General features: G+C 40.8%; 1 protein-coding gene and 1 long non-coding RNA gene across 3 annotated transcripts; both read left to right on the forward strand.

The window, feature by feature from the left end:
- Nucleotides 1–175: 175 nt before the first annotated feature.
- Nucleotides 176–3,403, forward strand: LOC122169154 (potassium voltage-gated channel subfamily A member 6-like). The gene has a single exon (XM_042835046.1). It carries the CDS (start codon nt 176–178, stop codon nt 1,721–1,723), a length of 1,548 nt encoding a protein of 515 aa, XP_042690980.1. The 3' UTR covers nt 1,724–3,403.
- A 3,705-nt stretch (nt 3,404–7,108) lies between these two features.
- Nucleotides 7,109–15,013, forward strand: LOC122169155. Of its 2 annotated transcripts, none has more exons than XR_006171490.1 (3): nt 7,109–7,438; nt 8,789–8,969; nt 13,915–15,013. It is a non-coding gene; the product is annotated as an uncharacterized LOC122169155 (long non-coding RNA). The 2 variants fall into 2 exon arrangements; XR_006171491.1 differs by lacking the exon at nt 13,915–15,013 and having other exon boundaries at nt 7,109–7,237; nt 7,357–7,438; nt 8,789–9,716.
- The last annotated feature ends 236 nt before the right edge of the window (nt 15,014–15,249 follow it).

The following is a 15,249-nucleotide window of genomic DNA, read 5'->3' on the forward strand; positions in this document are numbered from 1 at the left end:
ACCAGGACCGGGAACAGGACCGGGGCTGAAGGAGGGGCCGCCGGGCGAGCCGCCGGGCAGGCGCAGAGCGGGAGTGGCGCAACAGGCGGGGCGGTGGGCGGTTCGGCGGCGGCGTGCGGATGACGGGTGGTGCTGCCCGCTGAAGGAGAAGTGGGGGGGCAGGCAGGGCGGCGGCATGCGGGCGGAGGAGCCCCTGGCGCTGGCGGCCCCGCAGGTGGTCGGTGGCGAGGCAGAGGCGACGAGCGAGGAGCAGGGCGGCAGCGGCTGCTGCAGCAGCGAGCGGCTGGTGATCAACATCTCTGGGCTGCGCTTCGAGACGCAGCTGCGGACCCTCTCCATCTTCCCCGATACGCTGCTGGGCGACCCGAGCCGCCGGGTGCACTACTTCGACCCTCTCCGCAACGAGTACTTCTTCGATCGCAACCGACCTAGCTTCGATGCCATCCTTTACTACTACCAGTCTGGAGGGCGGCTCCGGCGGCCAGTCCATGTGCCCCTCGACATCTTCCTGGAGGAGATCCGTTTCTACCAGCTGGGCCAGGAGGCCATTGAGACCTTCCGGGAGGATGAAGGTTTTATTCAGGAGGAGGAGAAGCCCCTGCCTGAGCACCACTTCCAGCGCCAAGTCTGGCTGCTCTTTGAGTATCCTGAGAGCTCTGGACCAGCCCGTGCTATTGCCATCGTCTCTGTGCTGGTGATCCTCATTTCCATTGTCATCTTTTGCCTAGAGACCCTGCCTGAGTTTCGCCAGGAGCCCAAGGTTGCTCAGCCTGGCTTCGGGGAGCTGGCTGTACTTGATGATGACATACTGCTGCCACCACCACCACCAAGCGGGACCCCACAGTCTCCACAACCCACTGCTGGTGCTGGCCCTTTCTTCACTGACCCTTTTTTCCTCATTGAGACACTGTGCATCATCTGGTTCTCCTTCGAGCTTCTTGTGCGTTTCTTCACTTGCCCCAGCAAGCCTGACTTCTCTCGGAACATTATGAATATCATTGACATTGTGGCAATCATCCCCTACTTCATCACCCTGGGCACAGAGCTGGCCCAGCAACCACAGCAGAAGCAGCAGTCTGGGAGTAGCAGCAACAATGGGGGCCAGCAGCAAGCTATGTCCCTGGCCATTCTCAGAGTCATCCGACTGGTCAGGGTCTTCAGGATCTTCAAGCTCTCCAGGCACTCCAAAGGACTACAGATCTTGGGGAAGACTCTCCAGGCCAGCATGAGGGAGCTAGGCCTCCTTATCTTCTTCCTCTTTATTGGTGTGATCCTCTTTTCTAGTGCCGTATACTTTGCGGAGACCGATGACCCTGACTCGTTGTTCACCAGCATTCCTGATGCTTTTTGGTGGGCAGTGGTATCCATGACCACTGTGGGCTACGGAGACATGTATCCCATGACAATTGGTGGCAAGATTGTGGGTTCCTTGTGTGCCATTGCGGGTGTGCTCACCATTGCTCTGCCTGTGCCTGTCATTGTGTCCAACTTCAACTACTTTTACCATCGAGAGACTGATAATGAAGAGCAGTGTCAGTACACCCATGTCACCTGTGGCCAGCAGCAGTCACCCTTCTCTGAGCCCAAGAAGGGGGACAGTAATCAGTCTCTCAGCAAATCTGAATTTTTGGAAGTGGAAGACCTGGAGTCCATGAAATATTCCAATTTCATTCCCCCTGGCAATCAGGGTTATAAAGAGAAGAAAATGCTGACAGAAGTGTGAACAGTTTTGTTATCCTGGGTCCAGGCACAGAGCTGCAAGCTGCTGCACAGCTGTCTTCGTACTAGCAGTTGGATCTATTCAGCATTTACATACCAGACTGTGGATTGTGATACCGTAAACGGAGTCGTCGTGATAATGGGCTCTTCTTTCCAGATATGCTGTTTCTTGTTGCTGTGTGCAGTCAGAAATGTTCTTGCTTTGTTCTGTGGAGTGCTAGCTGTCATTCCCTGCTCATGGATGGTTTTTTTTAGGATCACTGTAATCCAATTTTAGCTTAGAAGCCTAATCTTTCTACTCCACTAGCGAAGAAGTCCTTGCAACAACTTCAGCTGAAGGATTTTGCAGGGAGTAAGTAGTTAAAGGGGCTATGAACATCCGGCTCAAGCTGTATCCTTGGTTCCTGTGCCAGCTTGGTGCCCTTAGCTGTGGGATCAGTCACGCCTGCAATGCCTTTGTCTTTGAATAATGGAAATGCTTTAGCTAGCCTCACAGTGAGTTTTGCAGCTGTAGGTAAAAGTCGGCAAACAGATGCCTTTCTTGTTTGCAACACTTGTCTTGCAGAAGACCCTCTTGTTTTATGTTTCTAAAAAGTTGCATAAATAGAAAAGCACTTTGCTACTTCATATATGCCTTTATTATAAGTGGGCATAAATAATTTGACAGGCTTGTTGAAGATTCTCTGTGTTTTGATCTTAAGTCTTACTTGTGCCAGTGTCCTGATGTTACTTGGCTTTTATAGTACCAAGTTAACCTTTGTAGTGGTGCCTTCTCACTTTTGAGAAAATTGATTTGTTATCTCCTCAATTTATTTCCACAAGTGTTTAGTGATATGTACTTTATGTTTCAGGTACTCAGTTCTGTATTCAGGCATGTGAACACAGTTGATTCCACTACGTTTTTATTGAAGTGTTTCTGTAGCTGAGGAAAGTTTTCATGCTCGTATTATGTTGATATTGCCAAAAAACACAACTACCTGTGCTGTCTGAAAATTCCACTGATACTGTGGGTCACAGTCATAAATTATTCCTGGGTATTGGCATTAGAGGCTGGCCTTTACACCAGCTTCCCTAAGACATCTGCACAAACTCAATAGCATACCCTAGAACTTTAAAATGAGAGGAAAAAGAGGTAAACTTGAAATGCTGTTTTTGCTTTATTATTGATTCAAACAGTTCTGGGTATTTCTTAAATTGAAAGCACAGAAATGGTTTTTTCATGCACTAGATTTTGTAAGTGCAACTTACAGTAGCAATGCAAAATACATTCCTTAGCCTGCATTGCTGGGCTTGTCAAGGGACCAGAGAATTTCATTTTAAGATGCGTGTTTTTCTTCACAGATCACATTTATCTCTGCCTATTCCCTATTTTAAAATGTTTCAAATGCTGCTAGTGGATGAAAAGGGAAAACAAATACTTTCAGATTCTATTTGTAAACTTTCATGCAAATACATGTATTGTTTTTGTTTTTAAATGTGATTGTATGTTCTGCATTCATATGTGTGCATGTGTTTGAAAGCAAAGACAGGTGGAATCATAGTATCATAGAACTATAGAACTGCCTTAGGTTGGAGGGACTTTAAGATAATCTAATTCCAACACCCATGCCATGGCCAGGGTTGCCAGCCACTGGGTCAGGCTGCCCAGTATTCCATCCAACCTGGCTTTGAAATCCTGCGGGAATGGAGCATCCACAGCATCTCTGGGCAACAGTGCCTCACTACCCTCTGAGTAAAGAATTTTTTCCTAAATTCTAACTTAAATCTTCCCACTCTTTTAATTGAAAGTCCTTCCTTTTTGTTCTGTCACTATCAGACCATGTAAAAATCAGTCTCCCTTCTGCTTATTAGCCTCCCTTACAGGCCACAATGAGGTTTGCTCATGGCCTTCTCCAAGCTTGACAAGCCCAGCTCCCTCAATTTTTTCTTTGTGATAGATGTGCTCCAGGCCCTTGATCACCTTCATGACCCTCCTCTAGATCTGCTTCTGTAGCTCCACAACTTTCTTGCGCTGGGAGTCCCAGGCCAGAATGCAGAACTCCAGATGAGGCCTCACAAAGGCAGAGTAAAGGGTACAGTCACCTCCTTTGCCCTGCTGGCTATCCCTCTTTTGATGTAGCTCAGGATACTGTTGGCTTTCTGGATTGCAGGCACATATAGCTCGCTCATGTCTAGCTTTTTGTCCACCAGGATCCCCATGTCCTTCTCCACAGGGCTGCTCTCAAGTTCTTCTCCCAGTGTATACCCAGCATATCTGGGATTATCCTGATCCAAGTGCAGAGTGTCGCACCTGGCCTTGTTGAATCTCATTATTTCCTGTGGGCCCAATTTTCAAGCCTGTCCAAGGCCCTCTGGATGGCATCCCTTCCTTATGTCATATCAGCTGCACCACTCAGCTTGGTGTACTTGCTAACAGTACACTCAATCCCACTGTCTTTGTCACTGAGAAAGGTGTTAAAGACACTGGTCCCAAGACAGGCCCCTGTGGGTCACCACTCATCACTGGCCTCTATCTGGACATAGATCCATTGACCACAAACCTGTGACCATCCACCAATTCTTTGTCCACTGAATAGTCCACAAAACAGATGTAAGGTGCAAAATATATAGAATATGTTTTATGTATATGTATACATCATACTTTTCAAACATAAGGCTGAGATTGCTAAGGACATGTCCTTTAATATCGTCTGAGCTGGCAGGGTTGTGAGATGGGATCTGTTTGCATCCTTGTTACCCTGCTTATTTTCCATTGTCCTGAGATTTGGCTCCATGCCTAGAGTGCTTTTATTGTGTCTTTCCTCAGCTGGGTCGTGATCATATGGTAGAAGTTGTTTATGTAAGTCCTAACTGCTGCACTTCTCCAGAGACCCATAGTCTTCTCAAAGGTTTCTAACATACAAGGAACTTGCCTTAGGTCAGTGCACAGACATTGCACTGATTCTTCTGTTCTCTCTCACTGGTCAGCAGCAAAAAGCCACTTGTTATTGCAGATCAGCCCGAGAGAGCACATGTGGTGTGGTATGTTGATGGCTCTGTAGATGAGAGGAGCTTGCCTGAATAAAGAGAGCAGAAAGTGACTTTCCAGGCTACCTCCACAGGTGTCTATATCTAGTGCTTTTTTTTGTTTCATTGTAACTGAGGCGAATTTATCTGAACTTTTGGGCTTTGGCTTTCGTTCTGCATCTCTTGAAGCATGTAACTTGCGGGTCAGTAGTACTGGATCCCACTGCAAGGTGGGATCTCTGTTGATATTGTGTAAAAAGTTGTCTTGGTGTCTGAATTAATTTTGCAAAATGCTGTTGTTGTTCTTAGTTGTGTATCAGATTCAGTACAATGAAATATTCTTCTGAATGTAAGGGATTGGCTTTCAGTTTTATGTTGTCCTTGCAAGTGCACTAAGCTAGCAGAAGAACCTGCTATTTAAGAAGGATGTGTCGAGGCTGTTGCTGTCTCCTAGTAGAATGCCCATGTTTGGGATTATTTTATGCAGAAGTGTATCAGCTGATACAAGTTTCCCCAAAGTAAGATATAAAAAGCTCAGGTTAAGCACGAGTTCAGGAGGAGGCATGAGCTATGCTCTGCTTACGTCAGAAAATTCCTTGTGCTGGTTTCTTCCCTTTGGCCCAACCCCTCTGCCCCTGCCAGGCAGGAGCCGTACCTCTCAAGAATAGGTTGTTCTTCCAGCCGGCGTGGTATGTGGCTGGGCATGCAGACTCTAACAACAACAACAAAAAAAGACATGAGACATAACCAGTAACATAAACTCTAGCATGTCTTGCAAAGATGTTCTGGTAATAAGAGCTTCTGCTATCAAGTGAAATTCAGCTGTGGGTTTCTAAGCATATAGACACATACATGCAAAGGAACTTTGCTGGGAACAGACCACTTTATGTACGGTTTTTTGCACTCCGTATTTTTCAATTCTGGAAACAATGTGCAAATGAAAATGTGTAAAACAGGAGTGTTGTTTTCTCCCTGGATTTTCTGTGTTAGAGCTAAGAGAAATAGAAAAAATTATCAAGCTTGGAAAGTGTAGCCTGGGAGTTTTATTTAAGTGTGCAAATCTGTTTTTAAGCATATCCTAAAAAAAATGCCAACAAACCAGGGTAGTCAAGACATGCAGTCATCAGCAATATTATAGCTCTTCTGGTATTAAGCAGCCTTCAGAATTTTTGCAATTGACTTAAGTGACATTGTGCTTTTATAGAGCACTTAAGTTTTCAGCTGTTAGCAGTCACCTCTGGATGCTTGAAATACAAATCTGTCTGTTTGTTTAGCTATTTTCTTCTTAAGGCAGACCACATCTTTTGAAGCAAAGTAGCATCTCCAAAGATTCATAACAATCTCACAGACTGTTTCTCTACCCTGTGACTTTGGCTACAGGCAAAAGCACTGTTGAATATGTTATCAGCACGCCACCTTTACAGCCATTTTGTTTGGTTAGTGAAGATCCCATCATGTTATACTGTGTATAGCTGCCCTGTTAAACTCCAGACTGACAGACTGTTAACAGTGTTTGAAAACAGCCAGTTCAAACAAGGAGATAGGAAGGACTTTATATCCTTGCACATGGAGAGATAAGGGTATGTGATAGACACGCTTAGGAACAAGGGGGTCAACTGGTCAATGAGTTTTCTGAGTGCTCAGTTACAAGGAATACAAGGAGGAGTGTTGCTTTAAAAAACACAGAATCATTTTTTTTAACAATCTCACTAGGAAATAAAGTTTTGTTATGGGCAAGACTACCACTTTTTTCCTGAATCTTTGGCCATTCTGCAACAATCAGTTATAACGAAAATTTTCCATGGGATATTTTGCACTAAATCAGAGCAGGGGAGAAATCAATGAGTGAAGGAAAAGAAGAATTTTATTATGGATGCCTTTTTTATCCACTGCTTATCAACCGTCTGATGGACTGTAAGTTTAAAAGGCATGAGAAGTTGTTTTGCAGTATTTCAGAGTATTACTGAAGGATTCCTGAAGTTTTCCACAAGGTGAAAGTTCTGTTCCTGTTTGAAAAATATTGCACGTTGAGTTTTTTGAGTAATTTTCTGTCTCGGCCCTGTTCATTCTGATCCAGCTTATATGGATAAAAGTCACTGCTACAGCAGCTGGAAGGATGAAGGTGACAGGACAAAGTGTTCTCTACTAAGCCCACTCATTTGATGTACAGAGATCCCTGCAGGGATAAAGAAGAATGAGTAAAAAGGAAATTCAAGGGAGAAAAAAGCAGGGTAAGGGCTGAAGAATCTTTCATACTATAATGAAAAGAACAGGATCATCCCTAAAAGCAAAAGAACTAACAGCTCCAGCTTCTGCTGTTGTAGCAGAGGTAGGTAAGATTTCTTTTTCATCTGTGAAATCAACAACTGAATTTCTTGCAATTGATGAGGAGGGATTTCCTAATTAAAATTTACAGCCTAAATGGAGAATCTGATTCTAGGTGAAGAAAAGAAGAAAAATAACTATAAATTACAAAAACATAGTATGAGCCAGATCCTCACCATCTACTGATGTAAGTTAGCAAAACTCCATTTAATGTAACTACCTTCATTTACGTTGAATCTTCTACGTACAGTCAAAACATATGTACTATCTGTTAAAGTGCTTACCTTCATTTTTTCTTCTCTTGAGGTACTCTTTACATCGGGGAATGCAGATTACAGCAGGAGTTAACCTCAGCTTTCCCGAAAACTGTCATCTGATATGAGTCCAAGTAAGTCTACTGAGCTCAGAAAAGTTAGGCTTCTCTTTACGTTTATATTGGCAAAAACAAAAGCAGAAGCATTTCTAAATGCGGTGGTGGAAGTGTGCAGGCCATGGGCAAATTAAAGACTAAATGAGATTCTGCACTCAGCTGCAAACATGTAAGCACAAGATAGCTCTATTTCCATTGTAGTAACTGAGATCTGATCTCTTCATCTCTGCTTTTTGGAGGTTACACTCCAGACAAATCACATTCTGTGTATGTCTGTAGCCATATTATCAGCATGCTTACAGTGCAATTCCCAATTTGCTGCCATCTGCTTTACATGTAAAGTTAAGAAGAGCGGGTGTCTACAGGATCAGAAATCTTAATCCTCTGATAAAATGAAAAATTGCCAATGAAAGCTGTATGTCCTTAGTTGCCTAAGGAATAGTTAGTAATGAAACTGCTCGTTAATTATAGTCAGGAGTTCAATGATATGGATATTAGGTCCTAAGTAAGGCAAGACTCTGGTCAGGGAGGCAAACCCAGGAGAATGTTCGGGGGGGGGGGGGAAGGTAGGCAAGGGACCACAGTAAAATTGGTTTTCCTGTGTGGCTTATATTGTTAGTATACATGTCAGTTCTGTATGCTTTGCTTAACTAGTTGAGTTTTTGCTTGCTCCAGGGAAGTCTGCTCAGGGTTTGTTGGATTGCACAAGAACTTGAATATTATGGCATGGTTTTATACTTTGCTCATAACTGGGACCAGTGTGAGTTTTACTTTACTGATAAACATTCTCTGTAGGAAATATCCATGCTGTCTGTACTGCACATTTACAGGTTGAAATTATCAGAGTCCAACTTTTCCTTAATGAAAGAAGGGAAAAGATTTGCAGGAGGGAAATTTTATGGAAAGTGCTCATCAACTTTTGTGGTCACTCTAAAATACTGAAGCTGTGTTGCCCCAGAGGCAAGACTTGTGAGAAACCTTGCTTTCATACAAAATATCACTGGAAGTTCAGTAAATCTGTGTTTGGATTCACTTTCACTAAATGGATATAAAAATATTTATTGGAAAGTTTTGGAAGACCATTTGTCGAAAAGTAAATAACTTTATATATGTAAATAAAATGTAATAAATCCTAAGATATTTCACTGGGATTGTAGCCCCGTCTTTAGGTGCTGTAGGTTCATTTACCTAAAAAGTTGTATATGATTTTACACCAACATAAGATTTAATTTTTCAAGCACATATTGTTTTATCCTCTTGCATTCTCTGGAGAGAAATGAAATGTTCTTTGGCCAAAAAAAAAAAAAAAGTGGAACATTTAGTGTCTCCTCTTTGCTGCTTGTTGATGCATCTGTTGTTTTCAATTAGATTGATGGCATCCATTTTCAGAAAGCAGATGCTGCCCTCTTTTGCATTGGTGCAATTCCGGAAAAGAACCACGTCAGTGAAGTACTTCCAAACTTATCTCCAATGAAAGCAAAATTGGACCACAGTCTCATCATTTGCTTACATGCGTTGGTGCTCTAGGAAGGTGCACTACTACCACACTGTAAGTTGAGCCTGTATGCTGTGCCACACTCAGCTCTTTTGTGCCCTTAACAGTTATGAGCCTGGCAGAAATCAGGCTGGTGTGCGGTTTTGGGGATCAGTAGATTGCTCATATCAAGCAGGGCAGATTCCATTTCTAAATCCTTGCCTTCTTTTCTATCCCAATTTCTGTCAATTTCCTCTTGCTTCGATATGATCTGTTTCTAAGGAGACAGATTTTTTATGGTAAGAAATTATACTTGCAGTTCTTAAATAATACAATGACAGAAGGGTAGCAGAAGTAGGCATGGAGACAATTTCTACTCCTACAGATTTTTACTGTTATGGCCATCTGTGAAAACTGTCCTGTCAGGTTGGCTGTAGATCTGCTGACTCTAGGGTCTCCATTTTCAGGATATACTAAGTTTAAACAAATCAGATCACTTCTTTCTTGATCCAGTACTTCTGATTTTAATGATGCCTCCCCTGAAAAAGCTTCACATAAAAGCCATTAGTGTATGCTGTGTGGAAAATTGCCACTTAAGATAGGATAGATGAGGGTCAATAGAGGAAGTACAGAGTTAGCAAAAAACACAGTAAATAATCATTGTGAGAAAGGAGGGAGGTTCTTAAAGGAGTTCTTCAAGGGTTACTCTTTAGATTGTTTAAAGTATTTGCAGAAGGACTAAGATAAAATTTAGCAATGATGTAACCTAAGTGTCACTGTGTGTGTGAATGTGAATGATGGACTTAAAGAAACTGGAAGATACTAAATAGCACAGCTATTATATATATTATATATATATAATTATATAATATAATATATATATAAAATATAATTATTATATATATTATATAATTATATGTATATAATAGGGATTTTGATAGTAAGCGTATCATTTCTGGAAGACACAGATTGGGAGTGGTAAGATCAGTCAGAGTACCTGTGTCAATTAGAGTCACAAGAGTGATGAAGTCATAAGCTTCAGATATAACTCTTGAAAGTCTCAGAAGAACTTCTGCTACCACCTGGGAAGTGTTAATTCTTTAAGGCCTTGTCTGGAGTGTTGTGTGCTTTTGTGATGACCTAAATTTGGTGAATTTTAACTCGGAGTGGGAAGGAAGCATGGGAATGGCAGCAAGAATTATCAGGTGGATCAACACTACTTCACAAGAGAAACTTGGAAGAACCTGACTTTTCTAGACCAGCAAAAGATTGGCAAGACCTGTAGTTACAAAAATATGAGGGATTTTATTTATTTTTATTTAAGCGGTGTTGGTGAACAATAGAGCAAAAACTGTCAATGAATACATCTATATTGGAAAGCAGTAAGTGATTTCTAGTATAACAAATAAGGGGAAATGAAAACTTGTTTTGGGAGCAAAGCAATTTTTTTTTCCAAATGAACTTTGGCAAATTTGTGAAAGCGTTCTTATATAGAAGTAGTTACATGCAATGCTGAACCTAGATTGTATTTCAGATGCCAAATATATAAGCAATTGTATCTTACTGCCTGTATCTTCTGAAAAAAAATGCAGCTTAGTTGACATATTTGTTTAGCTGCAGGATGTCCAACCTTATTGACCTTATCATTTAGTATTTGGGCAGTTTGGTGTATGGGTAGGAAGAACATGAGTCTTTGGAGATGCCTATTTCTCAGTGGAAATGAGGGAAGAGAAAGAAGAGCTAGTAGTAGGCTAGGGTGGGGCAGGCAGTACCTGACTGGTCTATGCACTAGTTTGGAGGCAGAGGAAAGGCCAGTCCCTCAAGCTTTTGTTTTTGCACTTTGAAAGCACCAACAGTCTCTGTCCATTGCCCTTCCCCTCAACCTGGAACCTCTGCTGACTGTTTCTGATCCTTTCTCCCTTTCAAGGTCTTCACTGATCTTTCTTCTTTCTGGGGCTTTTGGTAATTCCTTGTTATTATCAACTCCCTGGAGTAACTTCAGTAGCACGTAGTTTTGAGAAAAGCCTTGAGCAAGCTCTGTTGCAGCTCAGCTCGGGTTTCTGATTTGGATGCAGAAATCAAGTGACAAATAACCTTCAGTGAACTGAAGGTCAGCCAAGTTGATAAGAGTGGCCTACAAGAGGTTATCAGAATAATCCTCTATTAAAAAGCGCTGTTCTGGCAGAGACAAAACCATGGTTTCATGTTTCTTCTTTCACCTCTTTGAGTTCATCTCATTCTGTGGCAATGACTGAGACTTTGAGCTCAGGGGATAGAACAGTGATTGACCAAGGTGGGATCTTCACCCATCCATTCAGATCTGTGTCATAAAAGCATGTAGGAAAACCTAGTCATGTTTTGTCCGTGAGTCTTCTAATTTGTTGCTGCTCTGTGTTCACTTATGCAATGAAACCATCACCTTGTGATTTATATCTAATTCTGGCTAGCCAGTTCAGTTATTTTGTTTGTTTTTGTTTTTAACTCTCCTTTTCAATTCCTTAATTAGAAAAAAAAAAAAAAAAAAAAAAAAAAAAAAAAAAAAAAGCATGCACATTATGGAAGTATGTGAGCACAAACAGCACAAACACCAAACTTTATCAATGGCATTGTCAGTATGGTACATACAAATCTGGTTGTGTGTAAGTTATTCTACGAGCATGTCATCATTTCTTGAGTTACAACAGCACAAAAAGGGAAAAACTCATTCAAAACTCAAATTATCTCATGACATTTGCAGACTGATCCAAAAAGTTTAATTTGAACCATAAACAGTGTTGCGTCTGTCTCTGAGCTCAATTGACTTTGACATTGATAGAAGAAGACACAATTAGTATCTGCTTCTGTGCATCTTAATTACAGCTGTTACATTATATGCAGTGCAGTTGTGTATGCCTTAGTCCTGAAGCATGAAACATATTAATGCTAAAGATCCTACAGGAATAATCTCTATCAGCAAAATGGTGATTGAAGTGCTTATGTGATAAAAATCAAATATGCCATCTCAGAGCTCAAAGAACTTTTCAGTGGTGAGAAAGTTAATATTACAGTTAGATTTTACAGTGGTGATAGAATAAGGATATGAGGATATGGAAGTCACACTGTGTATTTCTCAAGATCTGAAATATGCTGTAATTTTAATGTATCAGGAATAATACTGTCAGATACAATCCTTTTAGTGCTGTAGACAAGGGGTTTTCATGCTTATTAAATGATACCCACAAAACAATTATCTTTGTAGTTTGTCCTTGGAGATGACACAATGAGTTTCAGAAACACTCTGGAAGGTGTTCAGTATTGCTTATTCATTTGTCTAGTATCTGATGATCTGTTAGTTTTCTACAGCGCACTGCAAATATTTTTGTCGTATTTCCATCAAAAAAGGCCTTTTCAAAATCTGCCATGTCTGTGAGAGCATTCTGATTTCAATTGTTTGATATCTTTAAAAAATGAATTATTTTAAAATTTTGCAATATATCTTATTATTTTTATAATGTTCTGAACTTTTTTAGTTTTTAACAGCATATATGTGAACAAGGTAGAATGCAAAGTTTTGCAGTTATATCTTTTGTACTTTGATCTGTAATGAGAGGTGCAATTATTATTGATATTATTTGTAAACTAACCTTTTTTTTCAAGACAATACAGTGTAGCCACTGGCTTTCCAGTGTGGCTGCAATGTCAGCTCAAATACTTCTGTGCATTCAGTCAGGTGCTATTCAGATACTCCAAACCAGACGAAGTGACAGGTCAAATAGCATGGATACTAGACCATATTGTGAACTAAAAGAGGGGAGATATAGAGATGAAATCATGAGGAAATTTTTTACTTGGAAGCTGGTGAGGCACTGGAACAGGTTGTGCAGAGAAGCTGTAGATGCTCTATCCCTAGAGATGTTAAATGGCCAGCTTGGATGGGGCCCTGGGCATTGTGAACTAATGGATGGGAACATTGTCCATAGTGGAGGGGGTGGAACTAGATGACTGTAAGGACCCTTCCAATCCAAGTTATTCTATAATTGTATGCAGTAGGAATGACAGAAGGGATGTTCCAGTGCTTTGTCTGTCACTGAGCCAATCATTCTTTTCTGCAAGTGGAAAATATGCACAGATAAAAAAAGTTGTTTAATGAGTCCAAACTGCTTGTGCAATGCAGTGTGACTTGCTAGAACTCATCACTGTGAATTCTGAACAATTCCTGTTTCCACTTAGCATGTTATCTTTTAGAAGAGAAAAAAGAAATAAAAGAAAGAAGAAATAATAAGATTATAGTCCTGATAATTTCCTGTCTGCAGTGGGAGGAAGAATGGCAGTAGAAGGTGCTATCTGGAGTGTGCTGTAGCTCACCTTATTATCACGTAGAATATCATACATATATGAATATATATATACATATATATATATGTATAACTATTTACATAGTTGTAGGGAAAGGTAATGGCTGACAACCAGTTCTAAATTACCAAAAAAAAATGGTGATGGTCACAACCCAGTTTAAGAAAGAAATATTTGCTTACCCATTCTAAGGATCAAGGCTTACCACATAATCCAAAAGGAGGGATCTCCAGTAGAGATCTCTCCCTTGTGGCTGCCAGCCCCTAAATGAGACCTAGAGAGCAATGGGACTTCTGGTTGCACAGATGAATTGCTTTCACCTGTGTTCCCAGGGCTGGCTAGTCCTTTCACTAAGTGCTCATTCATTGGTTCAGGCCACAACTTTGCAATTCCCTTACAAATTTAAGAATATCTAAACGCTTTCACATGCATAAGATAAATATATAAGCAGTGATTATATAGAGACAAAGAAGTGCAAAATGTTGGAAATGAGAATCTGTAAAATGTATTTACTTCCAAAAAACTTTTTAGGAAGTATCTAGTTCAACTCTTAATAATGTACATCAATCCACCAACTTGCCTGCTTGCTTTGGGCTCATCTAAATTGTGAGAAATCTCTGATGTGCAGACTAAATCTTTGCCAATCTTCAAAGGAGAATATTGTCACTGATCTTTTTTTTTATGTAAGCTTTCTCCTGCAGATTTCTATGTTGAAGAGGAAAGCTTCCAATCCAGGGATTACAAACAGTGAGTAAGCCAGTGGAGATATGAAGGCTGGCTTATGGTTTTCCAAAAAATCATAGCAAATACTGATTTCTTGAAGTTTGGTAAGTCAGAGAATCTGTAAATTAGATAATTTACAGGAAGAGACAGATATCTGCAAGAGCTGTGCTAAGTGAAACTATGACAAGTTGTTACATTTTATTGTGTGGTGTATAATCACAGCAAGGTTTACTGTTTTGATTCTCCTCTTAGTTTTATATTGTTGGATTTGATTGGGATGTTGCTTACAATGGAGATGTTCCACTGACAGAATGGAGAGGAAGTACAGAGGACATATTCAATATCTGAGATCTTGGATCTCATTTTTTTTCACTGTGTACATTAATAATTCAACAAATGTTTAGAAATTGTAAAATACAGTCGTAGAATCATAATACGGTTTCAAAATCACTGATTTGAAAGGGACCCTTAAAGGCCACCTGGTCCAACCCCCTTGCAATGAATAGCAAAACCTACAGCTTGATCAGGTGCTCGTGCAGCCTGACTTTGAGTGTCTCCTAGGATGGGGCATCTAGCACCTCTTTGGGCAACCTGTGCCAAACTTGTTAGCATGAACTGCTCTGAACTCAACCTACTGAGAGCAAGTCAACAGGCACTTGGATTCCTACTGCTATCACCATCTGCTTGAAACAGGCCTTCAGAGCTGCCTCCACAGCCCCAACTCTCATGTAGAGAAAAAGGGCCTACAAATTTCCTGATAGCAAAAAATCCATGCTCCTCTATGGTTTCTAAATTTATTTACTAAGACCCCTTAATAGTGAACAAGACTCTTCTTGCACTAAATAAATTGCATGGTTAAGGTATGTAACGTCAACTGCATGTCCAAAGTGAGGATTATGTAAAAACAGTCTCAATAATTAAAATGAATATAGCATAAACAGGTTTTTTGTTTGAGTTTACCATGATGCATTTTCTTGAAGTGTTTGAAAATCCAAAAGCACAAGTCTAAATGTTTCTGATCTCCTTTCAACAAATGTTCTATACAAACAAAGCAACTGCATGAATCAAACACTACAGAATTAAATAAATGTATGAAAATATCTCAGAAAGTGTAACTGGTAGTCATTCAGCATGGAAAATATTGTGAAAAACTCGAACAATATGGCTGTAGAACAGCAAAACTGTAAATAGGGGTCAACTCACCTCTGTAAGTTTGTAAGTTTGACAGTGGAGACAGAACATCCACATGTTGCCTGTGGAATACCTCCATGGTCCATAGAATGGCATAGTGCCACACAGA

Source organism: Centrocercus urophasianus, unplaced genomic scaffold (assembly GCF_019232065.1).
Source record: "Centrocercus urophasianus isolate 14NV4802_14NV808 unplaced genomic scaffold, USGS_Curo_1.0 seq_5, whole genome shotgun sequence".
Lineage (NCBI taxonomy): Eukaryota > Metazoa > Chordata > Aves > Galliformes > Phasianidae > Centrocercus > Centrocercus urophasianus.

What these genes read in the sequence shown, in the direction of transcription:
- LOC122169154 (XM_042835046.1), top strand. Translation starts at nt 176, where the DNA reads ATGCGGGCGGAGGAGCCCCTGGCGCTGGCGGCCCCGCAGGTGGTCGGT.